Source organism: Typopeltis vanoorti, chromosome 1, assembly GCF_054136105.1.
Source record: "Typopeltis vanoorti isolate ZY-2024b chromosome 1, IOZ_Tvanoo_1.0, whole genome shotgun sequence".
In the NCBI taxonomy this organism is placed as follows: Eukaryota; Metazoa; Arthropoda; class Arachnida; order Uropygi; family Thelyphonidae; genus Typopeltis; species Typopeltis vanoorti.
Genome location: NC_143549.1, coordinates 39996948 through 40011379, shown reverse-complemented (window position 1 = coordinate 40011379; position 14432 = coordinate 39996948). Strand labels below are relative to the sequence as shown.

Below are 14432 nucleotides of genomic sequence, written 5' to 3'. Positions count from 1 at the left end.
ATTCCTAGGTATTTATAGTGTCTGCCAGCTGAAATTGCTTTTATATATTTCTCTTGATCAAAATTAAAATTGCTAGTGTCGTTATTTCCTCATTTAATAGCTAAAATTGTGCATTTATCTAAATCAACTTTCATTTTGATGTCCTAACTGAAAATATGAACTGTGTTCAATAAAGAGTCTATTTGCTGGGCCGATTTTCCATATAACTTCAAGTCATCCATGTATAACAGATGGGAAATTTTAATATTATATTTAGGAATTTGATATCCAAGGTTTGTTTTCTTCAGAATCATAGACAAACGTATCAATGAAATGTTGAAGAGCAATGGTGACAAGGAATCACCTTGGAAAATTCCACGTTTAATGCTGATATCTCTGAATCGTTCATTATTCACTATTAAAGTTGTTTCCTTGATTTCAAAGCAGCAGCCAGAAACGAACATATGTTTTTGCTAATTCCAAATATTTGTAGCGATTTTAGGATCCAGGAGTGTGGGAGGGAATCAAATGCTTTCTTGTAGTCTATCCATGCCATGTTTAGGTTAGTTTTTCGTCTTTTTGAATTTCTGAGAATCATTTTATAAATAAGGATATGGTCTTTTGTTCCTCCAGATTTTTGAAAATTGTCTTTTTGTTCAATCGGATCAATCTGATTATCTCATAAGTAGTGGTATATGGAATGTGCTACGATTGCAGTGATCAGCTTAAGCATTGTTAGTAGACATGTTATAGTTATTTGGGTCTGAACCCTTATCCTTATCTTTCATGAAGAGAAAAGTGAACCCAGATATCATCCAATCTTTCACTGAGCCTGACTGCAACAAATAATTAAATTGTTCTGCCATTCGATCATGTAGACTGGTTAGATGTTTTAACCAAAATCCATGTAATTATTATTATTATTATTATTGCTGATCTTCAAGACAAATATTTTCCAGTTGTTATTCAGTTTAGTTAGAGAACCCTCAAGAATTGCACTGGATTTGTTTAAGAGTACAACATCATCTACATAAAGCAAAGAGTTAAGTTTGATCCCTGATTCTAATATCAGGATTAATATCATTTGGTTTCATGTGATCTATTTAAATAGATTTTATTTATTTATTTATTTAAAAAATTTATCCAATTTATTTAAATAAATTGGCATTGTGGATAAAAGAATAATGATCATCGTCTTGAAGCATCCCTACATCTTCTTTATTAACTGTTGCTATTCTCCATATGACACCATCATCAAACATCTGAATATACCTCTTCCAATAAACATTGATATCCCATTTGATCCCATGGCTATATTATTGACACTGAGATTTAACAATAGCCTGATGATTCAGATTCACATACTACTCTAACATTGGTCCTACTATTTTAGACAAGAACAGGATATGTTCTTGTCTAAAATAGTAGCCCAGTGGAAGTGGTGCTTGCATCCTCTGCACAAGGCAACCGAAATATAAACTTAAGTTCAAGTCTAGTGCCAAATAGAGAAACTTTTTCTAAGTCTTTCTTTGACCAGTTAGTTGATCTATGCCACAGGCAAGTGGGGGTTTTCTCTTGGACACTGGGTTTTTTTCTCCTGGAAACTTTTTTTTCCCCCTGTAAACTCAAGAAAATCAACCATAGAACCCATAATGATCATGGAAATTACCCCGCATACAACCTATTCCTAAAAATGTTGACAAATCCTTACCATCAAACTACTATTCGATTTCTCTTACCCACTTCTCTCTAGTAATGAAGACAACCAACAACATTCATGGTAGTAAAGGTTGAAAGTGCTACCTTGAAAGTGCTCAACAATAATTATTACCATTATGGATTCCACTACTGTTGATAAACAGAAGATCTGCTTATATGAGTGGATAGGCTTATGTGTTCGTCAGACATGTTGTAATAGATTTCACGGTATTGATATGAACACAGATGGATAAGAAAATAACTATTTATTAACTTAAAGGCTAATATTTCGTTGTATTATATCCAGCATCTTCACTGTTACACAGGATTGTGGTTGTCTTGCATTTATAACAAACTTTGTGTTGTGTGCTCTGAAGATGCTGGATATAATACCAGCGAAATATTAGTTTATTAACTTTAAGTTTAATAAAAAGTTTAATAACTATTTATTAACTTTAAGTTAATAAATAGTTATTTTCTTATCCATCTGTGTTCATATCAATACCGTGAAATCTATTACAAGAAGATCTGCTTATATGTCACTCATTTCTGGATAAATATCATAGAAAAATTTGGCAAGTCTCAGGTAGTCACTCTTGATATCAGCATGATTTTCAATAGGATCTGTTAAGCAAAATACCCATCATTTGACCTATCCCATGACTTCTGCAACTAGACTGCAAGGTTTCTGATACTATATGTGATGGTGGAGGTTTCTAATCCTCTGACTGTTCAACTAACATTGGGTTTACAAAGGGGTCTGTTCTCTCACCCATTCTTCTCTTTCTCCTCTATATATATATATATATATATATATATATATATATATATATATATATATATATATAGATATATTGTAACTGGTATTTACTCAGACTGTAGGCATTTTAAATCATAATTTTACTGACTAGGAACACCGAGGTAAGGTAAGATAAAAACTTTAATTAAAACACAAGTGGTTTCGTCGGAATGCCGATGAAATATATATATATATATATATATATATATATATATATATATATATATATATATTATTAAAACATTTTAATGACTGATACTGAGAGATAAAGAGATGACATGGTTTCCGTATGTGCTCCCTATTAATGACCCATTGCTCATCAATTCACTTCACCCACTCTAACAAAGGTGTTCAGTTTATGCTGCTTGCATCTTCTATAAACACTACCATGGCCAATGTAAATCTGAACTGGTATTAACAGTTCCTTCACAGTTCAACTCAAAAATCCAGAGAACAAATTTATATTTGAAAAGATACTACTAGTTTACTAGTTTCGTTGAATTGATCAACATCTTCAGGTATCACAATCAAAGAAGTATATAAAAAATTACAGAGACTTAAAATTGCATTAACAGAACAAGTACAAAAGACAGTAGCGTGTTTGAAAATAAACATTGGTATATATATATATATATATATATATATATATATATATATATACATATACACACACACCAATTCATCATATATATATATGATGAATACTATTATTAACTCGGGGTTGGGATATGTTCATTTTTAATATAAACTGACCATAAACCCAAGAATTATAATAAATTGAGATTTATTTGCAAATGCAACATGTTTCATCGAGATTGACTTCATCAGGCATTAAGAACATAGAAAGATATTAAAAGACACTGAAACAAACATTGAGACACTCTAAAGCTATACAATTATAAAGTTATGATATTCGACTGTAAATTACAGTTATTATGAACTTGTGCTATAGTCTGTGTTAAAGTTCTATTGGTGTACACTTGTGCGTGTGTGGAACCACGTGATCTCCAGTATCTGATAGTAGAGCTGAAAGAGTCAGGCAAATTATAGCTAAGATTATTGTTCATATGAAGAGGGTCCAAGGTGATTTCTTTTGACTCTACAATGCGGCGTTCTACCTCATCATGGCAAATGCGTAGGTTTGAAGTTGTTGTCCAATTTACTTCATGTTAGTGGCTTTCGTTGTTCGTGTTTATTGAAAACAGGACATGGCCTGATAGGGCAGTAGCTCTGGTTCTCTTGTAAGCAATGCCTCTCTGGTGTTCCTCGAATGGCAGGTCTAGTGTGAGGTGTTAGTGAGTGGTGATATATATATATATATATATATTATTAAAACGTTTTAATGACTGATACTGAGAGATTCCACAACTTTGCCTGACTCTTTCAGCTCTACTATCAGATACTGGAGATCGCGTGGTTCCACACACGCACAAGTGTACAACAATAGAACTTTAACACGGACTATAGCACAAGTTTATAATAACTGTAATTTACAGTCGAATATCATAACTTTATAATTGTATAGCTTTAGAGTGTCTCAATGTTTGTTTCAGTGTCTTTTAATATCTTTCTATGTTCTTAACGCCTGATGAAGTCAATCTCGACGAAGCATGTTGCGTTTGCAAATAAATCTCAATTTATTATAATTCTCGGGTTTATAGTCAGTTTATATTAAAAATGAATATATATATATATATATATATATATATACCAATGTACATAGCAATGACCTACACCCAATACACAGCTTGGTTGATGACATCTCATTAGACAATGTGCTACAAACCATCACAACCTCTACTACCCTAAATCGTGATCTCCAAACCATTCTTCAATGGTGTTCAGACAACCTCATCAGTTTCAATGCTAATAAAACACATTTCTGCCTTATCTCCCATAAAATATAACCATTTTCTTGCCATCTTACTCTTGGCAACACTTAAATCTCTATATAAGATGAAAGTGAGATCTTTCTTCTTGGGATTACTCTATCATCAAATCTCTCTGGGAATAAGCATATTACAAATATTGCTTTTTTGGGATCCAAAAATTTAAGATTTCTCTTACACTCAATGTGTTACTTTACCTCTAAACAGCTATTAATCCTATACAAACCTAAAATCCACCAAATTATTGCAAACTGTTCTTTACATCTGAGGTGGTTTCCGTATGTGCTCCCTATTAATGATCCATTGCTCATCAATTCACTTCACCCACTCTAACAAAGGTGTTCAGTTTATGCTGCTTGCATCTTCTATAAACACTACCATGGCCAATGTAAATCTGAACTGGTATTAACAGTTCCTTCACAGTTCAACTCCAAATCCAGAGAACAAATTTCTACTGCTCTTCATTTATCCCCTCTACTACTGCCCCCTGCAACAGTCCCCTGTCTTACATGTTTCCCACAGAATATAATCTACAACTCTTCAAACTAAATGTGAATAAGTTCCTTCTCACCCATTCACAGTACTAATGTACTATAGGTTACCCGCCCTCCCATGGATCAGATTATTGTAAAAAAAAAAAAATCTGCCATCTAAACAAATTATCATGTACTGTCTCTTGTTTTTCCCTCAACCTTATGGTTCGTGGGAGATAGCAATATGCTACTTTACTAGGGAATATTGATCATGGTACAAGGTGGTTTCCTGTTGCTTTCCTTGCCTATAGTAAGTATTTATGTCTATAGCTGTATGTGCATGAGACTGGTTTGCCTGTTTTGAGGGATGAAATTCCTGAGTTTCCAGAAAAAAAACCCATCCACCTCCATATGAGACTGGCTAACTCACCTATAGTTGAAAATACCTGATAACAGTGATCACAAGAATTATTATTATTATTATTATTTCCCAAGACCTTATGGAGTCAAAGACTCATCTGGGAGGTCCTTTTATCACACACAAATCTCATCATACCGTGTCTTAAACACACTCAAACTTCTTGCAGACACCACACTCTCAAGCAAGGCATTCCAATCATTTGCAACTCTGCACGAAAAAAACCTGCCTCTCACTCCCCTACTCACACCCTCTTTATACAGTTTCAAGGGATGACCTCTGGTTCTCCCCTGATTTCCCACTATTCTCTGTAGAACTTCTCCACCATTGATCTTATAACAACCCCTTACCAACTTGTAGGTCTCTATCATATCTCCCCCCTCTTCCTTCTCTCCATCAGACTCTGCAAATTACATCTTCTCAATCTTTCCTCATACTCAACATTCCAGAGGTCAGAAACTACCTTAGTCAGTCGCCTTTGGATCCTTTCCAACATCTCTTCATCCTTCTGAAAACTAGGTGACCAAATCTGGGCACAATAGTCCATGTGTGGCCTAATCAAAGCCTTATATAATGGAACAAGAATCTCCCTACATCTACACGTCAGTGTCCACCACATCATTCCCAAAAGTCTTTGTGTTGTCTTCACAATTTTGGCGATGTGTCCCCTAAATTTTAGATCCTTATCCACTATCACCCCAGATCTTTTATTGCCTCTACCTCAAACAATATATTCTCACCAAGCATAAATTCTGCATCCCATCTTTGTTTTCCAAATTTTAAAACCTTACATTTTGCAACATTGAACTCACATCCCCATTTGCTTTCCCAATAACTCAATTTATTCAAGTCTTCTTGCAAGGCCACAACATCTTCACTACTCTTTATGGTTTGTCCCAACTTTGCATCATCTGCAAACAACTGAATATCTCCATCCAAATGTTTGCCAATATCATTAATATACAAGTTAAATAGTAATGGCCCTAAAACAGACTCCTGAGGCACTCCACTATTGACTTTCCTTTTCCTGGATATGCACCCCCCCCCCATACACAACTTGTTGATACCTATCAGATAGTCAGTCTCCAATCCAATGCACTAATCTAATATCCAACCCCATCTGCTCTAGTTTGACTGTTAACTTATCATGAGGTACTCTATCAAAAGCCTTTGCGAAATCCAAGTATATTACTGTGTATCCTTCTCCTCTGTCCAAGGAAGCAGTCACTTTATTGTAATAAGTAAGTAGATTACTAAAACATGACCTCCCTTTAGCAAATCCATGCTGTCCATCAAAGATTATACCATTGTTGTCAACCCAACTCTGGATCCTAGTTCTCACAAGCTTCTCCAACAACTTAACCACAACACCTGACACAGATATAGGCCTATAGTTTGATGATTGAGTTCGATCACCTGCTTTATGACGTGGCACAATCTTGCCCTCCTTCCACTCTTTAGGAACTTGACCAAGTGCAAAACTCGTATTAAAAAAATATGTCAAGGCAGGTGTCAACTCTCTGGCACATTCCTTCAGAATACGCGGTGATATATTATCTAGTTCCACAGTCTTATTAACATCTAGTTTACTCAACTCCCTATACATCTCTTGCTCACTTACAGTCAGTCTGTCCTCCCCATCATCAACTGCTCTTAATCTCTCCCTGAAGTCACATTCACAAGATTAAAAGACCGTTATGAACTGCTCATTAAGTATCTCCACAACACATTCCACAACAGCTGTCTTTATACCATTTTCTCCAATCAATGTCATCCTTCCATAACCATTCTTTCTTTTGCTGGCTACATATCGAAAGAACTCCCTAGGATTCTTTTTGGCTTCATTAGCTAACTGCTGCTCATACCTCTCTTTAGCTACTCTCACCAACCAAGTCACCCTCCTTGCCTGTCTTTGTAGACCTCATGAGATTGGTTACTTCCACTTCTCTTATGCTGCCTCCACAATGCCCTTTTTCTCTGTATCGCATGCTTAATCTCTTTATTCATCCATCTCACACCTACCTTATTTAACCTTCTCACCCTTGGAATACATTTAGACATTGCATCTACTAAATAGTTTTTGAAAATCCCATAAACTGTATTGATCTCTTTTCCAGCTAACTCCTCATTCCATGCTACACCCGCAAGCTGTCTCCTGAGCTCTTCATAATCACCCCCTTGTAGTTCCACATATACCCTTTTTTCACAGGGGTCCTTGCACTGCTGGCAACCACCCAGGTAATCACCTCATGGTCACTTTCACCAATTGGTGGATGATTTGACACCTCATTTATAATTACATCCTCTGATGAGATGACCAAATCCAAGACCCTTAATCCTCGTGTGCCCTCTGTTACATACTGTCTGAGGTAGTTATCCCTCAAAAACTCAAGAAACTCATTTTTTTTACTTCCAGTTGCTATCTCTTCATTCCAGTCTATATTGTCATAATTAAAATCACACATAATGATCACCCTTTTCTTATTTGCTTGGCTTATTTGACTATACATTTCACTATCACCACCATCCACATTACCAGGTCTATAACAACATTCCACCAAGTATTTGTTTCTATTCACCTCTATCTCACACCATACTGCCTCAGAACCACTGGCCCTATTTCCCCTCTTGCATCTCTACCTTGTATGGACATAACTCTTTCTCTATCATCAATAGCACTCTCCCTCCCTTTTTACCCCTTTTTAAGGGTATGAAACATATCATACCCTTCCATCTCTATTCCTGTCAGGATGTTGTCCTCATCTAACCATGTCTCACTTATTCTGACAATCTTTGGGTGAAGCAATTAGTGCAACCATTTCATCCACCTTGTTTCTTATACTTCTAGCATTGGTATACAAACATGACAGCTCATTTCTGGATCTACAGCTAGTTCCACTGATACCACTCACTCGATGTGATCTCTCCATGCTGGACTGGGGCCATTTCCCTTTCTGCTTCTTCATTTTAGAACCCTTTTCAATTTCATCTGTTTCCTCTTGATCCCTGGTCATTCCATTTTTTTCCTGCCTACACATGCTCTCACCTCCTCTTGGAGCAACCACCTTTCTCACGCTGTGTACCCCTGTCCACCCTGAGCCACCCCGTTTCCCTGCTCCTCTTGCACACCCATTCTCTCATTTTCTATACTCATACCCCATTCATTTCCACTTCTTCAATCTCTCCTGTCTCTTACTCTCCTGCTCTTCCACATCACTCCCCTCTCGGTCTGATTCATTCTCTCTATTCACTTCTCTACCTTCCAGCAGCAGTCTCTCCAAGCAACTCACACCATAACCACTCATCTTCTGCAGCAGTTGTTCTTATCCCATTTTCTCCAATTAATGCCAGCCTTCCATCATCATTCTTTTTCCTGCTGGCTACATATCAAAAGAACTCTCTAGGATTCTTTTTGGCTTCATCAGTTAATTGCTGCTCATATTTCACTTTTGCTACCATTACCACCACTTCACCCATACGGAGCAGAATAGACTAAGGTGCAAAAGCATTGCAGATCTTTGAAAATGAAATCATTAGAAAAATCTAGGAACTGTGATGATAGCACATAGAGATCTTACCACTAAGAGTTTTATGAATGCTATCACCCTCTTATAAGATCTACACTACAGGTGAATGGAGAAGAAGACATAATCAAGAACTGTACAAACCCTATAGATTCCCACTTCTAGTTGATGAAACTAGAGCATACAAATTGAGATGGCTTGGATATATGGAAAGAATGGGCAAGGATAGAATGGTTAAACAAGCATTCAAGATGAAGCCTGATGGAAAGCGACCCAGAGGTAGACTACAGATGCATTGAGAGAATAACATCCAAGAAGACTTGGCTGAAATGGAAATCCATGCCTGAAATGCAAGAACTCAAGACAGAAACGAATGGAAGAAGTTGGTTCATGCAGCAAAGAATCTCAGAGGTTCAGACAGCTAAAGAAGAACAAGAGAATATATCTAAAACAGGTTTATGCAGAAACAGTGCATTCTACAAACAAGCTTGCACAAAAAAAAAATCATACTATACATCATCAGTGGTTAGTAAGGTAACTATGGTGGTTTCATTCACAAAAATTCAACTTACATTATTTTAATGATGATACTTTTTAAACTTTTTAAAAAAATTTTAACTGAGAAATTACAAGTGACTATAACAGCTTTTTTATGCAAGATCAGTACACTAGAAGTGTCATCCTCTTGCTGCATTTGTAAAAAAAAAAAGTACCAAGTTTCAATAATATCGGAACTTCTAACCAGATTTTGCTAGACTGCAATGCAATAGATGGGAAAATGTCTTTCAGTGTTAGAGAATTCACTCTGTTTTACACAATTCACTATAATATCATGAATTTACTTAAAATCAGTAGACTGGTATATAACCAACTTTTATAATTGTAAGATACAAATGAATAGAAAGATAGATAGATAGATGATTAAATTTGGCATCTGCTTCTAATATGAAATTTTTATCTTTAAAAACAGAATTAAGAAACTTTCTTTACATGTGTGTGTGTGTGTGTGTGTGTGTGTGTGTGTGTGTGTGTGTGTGTGTGTGTGTGTGTTATTAACAGAACTTGTGCAAAGCTATTTATTAATATTAGTGAAATGAGTATAGTTTAATATTAATTTAATAAATATATTTACCTCTTGCTGAACAAGAGATCTACGCATCTTCAGTGCAATAAGGAATAATAACTCAGCTATAAAGATACAGGATACAAGATTCTTGTGAATTGTGTTACTATTTGTCTGAAGTCCTCTAAGGAGACAGAATACCACAAATGATAGCAAAAGTAAAATTAAAGATAACACAATTCCTATATAGGAGACAACATCCTGTGCAGTTGATTCTTCCATGAAATACTAAAACAAAAATAGAAAGAAAAATTTATAATGAAATATATTTTAAAAGAGACATAAAAAATACTATTATCTGAAGAAAATTATAGCAGTTTAATGAGAGACATACATACTGCATGTCATTACTGCCAATAAAAAATAATATATTTCATAAACAAATAGTGTTTATGAAGTGGTATCTTTGTTTAAAAGAGAATTCTGCTGCATGCTCAGATGTGCTACTTCTTTTAAATTGATTTCTTTAAGGAAGAATGATTTATTTATAGATACATATATAGCTTACACATGTAGAAAATATAGAATTTTATTCAAAAACTCCAATATATTTCATACAGTGTAACATGGACATCATCAGGGAGAAAAACTGCATTTAAAACATGAATCATCAGAATGAGTGATGTTTTGAATGATATCATTGTTATATTGGATTAAATATATTGGATCTTCTTCTTTTATTATTAAATAAAATTCTATATTTTTCTACATGTGTGTGTAGCCATATAATATCTATAAATAAGTCTGGTACACATCTCCCCTTAAAACAACTAAAGAATGATTTAGTCACAGAATTCTAAGTAAGAGCATGCAACACATTCAGTTTCAGATGTCAGAGTGGATTTTTCCCTCTCCACATTTGAAAACCCTAAATTTCTTCCCTTTATCAGATAAAATAAGTGAGAAATGCACTAGCATAGTCTGTTGACCGACAATAAATATTTTACAGTGCAAATGCTTTCTGGAAAAATCTGTTATTTGATTGTAACTTACGAAGTGATTCATATGTTACATATGAATCACTTCATGTAACAATTCACTTGATGTACTGCAATATTTTATATGCAAAAATTATATATCCCATATATCATATATGAAATAAACAGTTTGTCAGTGGTCTGATGAATTGATTTAAGGAGGATATTTTAAAAAACTTCCTGTATCACTTCAAACTGATATTCACCCAGTGTCTAGTTACAACTCTCTCTTTTTCAACACAAAACCATTTACCAATCTCCAATGCTACTTATGTCATATTATTATCCATTGTAACTGGGGTGGATTCTGTCTGTATTCCTCCCTAAATATTATTTTTATTATTATACACCTCCAGGGAGTCCAAAGACTCATCGAAGGAGAGTGTGCCAACAGCAACGAACGAGTGATCCCCTTCCGATCAATTGTTCGATGCATAGTAGTAGTAGTAGATTTTGAGTGTAGTAGTAACCGTACTCAAACTTGCTTAACTTTTTGTGAGCCATAGTAGCAGAGGCTCTACCAATCGACCAACCTTTGCTGGCAATATGTTTTCACAATAACTATAAACTTGAATTCAGCAAGCTAAAAGTAGCACTGCATTTCTTGCTGTACTGTAAGTGGCACTATTTTGACATTTATTCACTGATATGCAGTTCAGTGGGATTATTTGCTCTATGGACAACTAAACATTGGTCAGTTTCTACATCTGAAATTGAAAGTTCCTATTTGTGGTTGTCTTAATTTAAAAAATATATCATTTTGCTACTGGTAATAATTCTGTGACATATGGCATATATGTTTTAAATAGTAGACATGCAGTAATTAACTAGTTAATTTATTATTATTATGATTACACAAGAATCTCCATGGAATCTGGCGACTCATTGTGGACCCAGACTAACTTTAACATTAACATGAAAATTAAACACAACAGAAATGTGTAAAAAATTATCTAATAGTTATTATTATTATTATTCTAAGACACCATGGAGTCAAAGATTCATCTTGGAGGTCCTTTTGTCATACACATAGCTCCATCATACTGCACATTATACACACTCAAATTCTTTGCATACACCACTGTCTCATGCAAGGCATTCCAATCATTCATAACTCTGCATGCAAAAAAAACCTGCTTCTAACTCTCCCTTGCTCACACCCTCCTTATACAGCTTCCAGGGATGACCTCTGGTTCTCCCCTGATCTCCCACCATTTTCTGCAAAACCTCTTCAACAGTGATCCTATAACAACCCCTTAAACTTGTAGATCTCTATCATCTCATCCCCTCTTCCTCCTATCCACTAGACTCTGTAAATTGCATCTTCTCAACCTTTCCTCATATTTGACATTCTAGAGATCAGAGGTTAGAAACTACCTTAGTCAGTACCTTTGGCCCCTTTCTAACATCTCTTCATCCTTTTGAAACCCAGGTGACCAACTCTGTGGTAGTCCATGTGTGGCCTAATCAAAGCCTTATACAATGAAACAAGAAATTCTTTATTTCTATAAGTCAGTGTTCAGTATTATAAAAATAATAATAATTATTATATTTTAGTTATATTATAGTTCTAATTACTATTAATAATATAATAATCTTCCTCTATGAAACTGAAGTCCAACTTGTTCAGATGACATCACAGATGTCATCTGAACATAACATTTTCTTTCTTTTAGGGTTACACGGTGATCAGCACTCATATTTGTAGATTTAGGGACTCAAAAACACACGTGTTAAACAGATTATTTTATTAATTACAAATAAAATAAACTTGACGTTTCGACCTCTATATCGAGGTCATCATCAGAAGAATACAACTGTATGCAGAACCAAGCTACATGCTCATGCTTTCTATATCAGTAAGCTAAATCTACGCAGTTAATAAATCTTTTTTCTAGCCTGACCTCTAGTGATAGAAAAGAAAAAAAATAAAATAAATAAATAAATAAAATAAAATAAAATAAAAATAAAAATAAAAAGTAAATAAATACAAAAAAAAAAAAAAAAAAAAACAATATATATATATATATATATATATGGGAATAAATTATAAATTATAAAATATAATATATATATATATATATATATATATACACATAAATAGATAAATGCAACTACAATAAACTGTTAGAGTCCTCATGTATTAATATTCTGGATAGTTACATTATCTGGATAGAATATTAATACATGAGGACTCTAACAGTTTATTGTAGTTGCATTTATCTATTTATGTGTATATATATATATATATATATATATATTTTTTTTTTTTTTTGTATTTATTTACTTCTTATTTTTATTTTTAGTTTATTTTATTTTATTTATTTATTTTTTTTTATTTTATTTTTTTTCTTTTCTATCACTAGAGGTCAGGCTAGAAAAAAGATTTATTAACTGCGTAGATTTAGCTTACTGATATAGAAAGCATGAGCATGTAGCTTAGTTCTGCATACAGTTGTATTCTTCTGATGATGACCTCGATATAGAGGTCGAAACGTCAAGTTTATTTTATTTGTAATTAATAAAATAATCTGTTTAACACGTGTGTTTTTGAGTCCCTAAATCTACAAATATGAGGGATAACATTTTCTTCTTGGAAAGGAAATTTGTAAACCACATTGTGGTGTTCTAATATTTCTTTTTGTGTATGTGTGGGTGGGTGTGATTTTGCAGGTTTTAGAAGTGTTGCCAATTTTTGGTTTGTGATGAACATCAGCTTATAGTCAGTGTTTGAAAGTGTATTTTCAAAAAAAAAAAAACATTTTCAAACACACTAACTATAAGATCAAATTTTAACTTTTTGTTGTGTTAACTGTCCTCTCTAAGGCCTCAAACAAAAAAAAAAAAAAAAAAATCCTCAATTTCTTTCTTAGTAGAGCCTCTGTGGGACCATAGACACAAATAAGCCTACTTGTTCAATTCCCCATTCTGTTTGTTCACATCACATTACTTGATATTGCAAAGGTTCTCCTCATATTTAGTATTCTATAACTACTTCTTTCTCTGAATGTCATTGTCTGATGTTAGAAAGATATCACCTGTTTTTGTCTTTTTGTTTCAGTAATACCTATTTCAGCAACGCCTATATGGATGTGGTTTCTCATGAAAAGGAACTAGCATTTTTAAGAGTAATCACTCAGCAACCAAGGCTACATTCTAGCACATTCCATGCATGATGCCATACTTAGGACTTTAAGTCTTAAGTGTGATTGTTTCCAATTCTTTTATGTTGCCCATGTGCATGTTACAGTTTTGTATGGTTAATTTTGTCATTAAGCCATTATTTAATTTGTTCCTGCATGTTTTACATTAGTTCCATTAAACTTCTATCATGAACCGAATATAATTTTCTCAGTTCATTGACATCACAGATGTCATCTTCAGATCTTTATGGGTAAGACTACAAGAACACTTCCATGACTGCAACATAGAGATGAAATAAAAAACATAATAACCAAAAGAAAAATAGAATACAAAATACAGAGAAAACAGAAATAGCAGCCCACATCGTTGAACAAAAACATGCTCTGTAAATCAACAAGTCCATAATAA

The 14432-nt window shown here is 34.1% G+C and overlaps 1 protein-coding gene across 1 annotated transcript in view; it reads right to left on the bottom strand.

The window, feature by feature from the left end:
* stan (Protocadherin-like wing polarity protein stan) overlaps positions 1-14432 on the bottom strand; it is a 777611-nt gene that overhangs the window by 62655 nt on the left and 700524 nt on the right. Inside the window, exon 26 of the mRNA XM_090397383.1 lies at positions 9913-10131. Within this exon, the coding sequence (XP_090253509.1) occupies positions 9913-10131 (219 nt within the window). The remainder of the gene's footprint in view (positions 1-9912; positions 10132-14432) is intronic.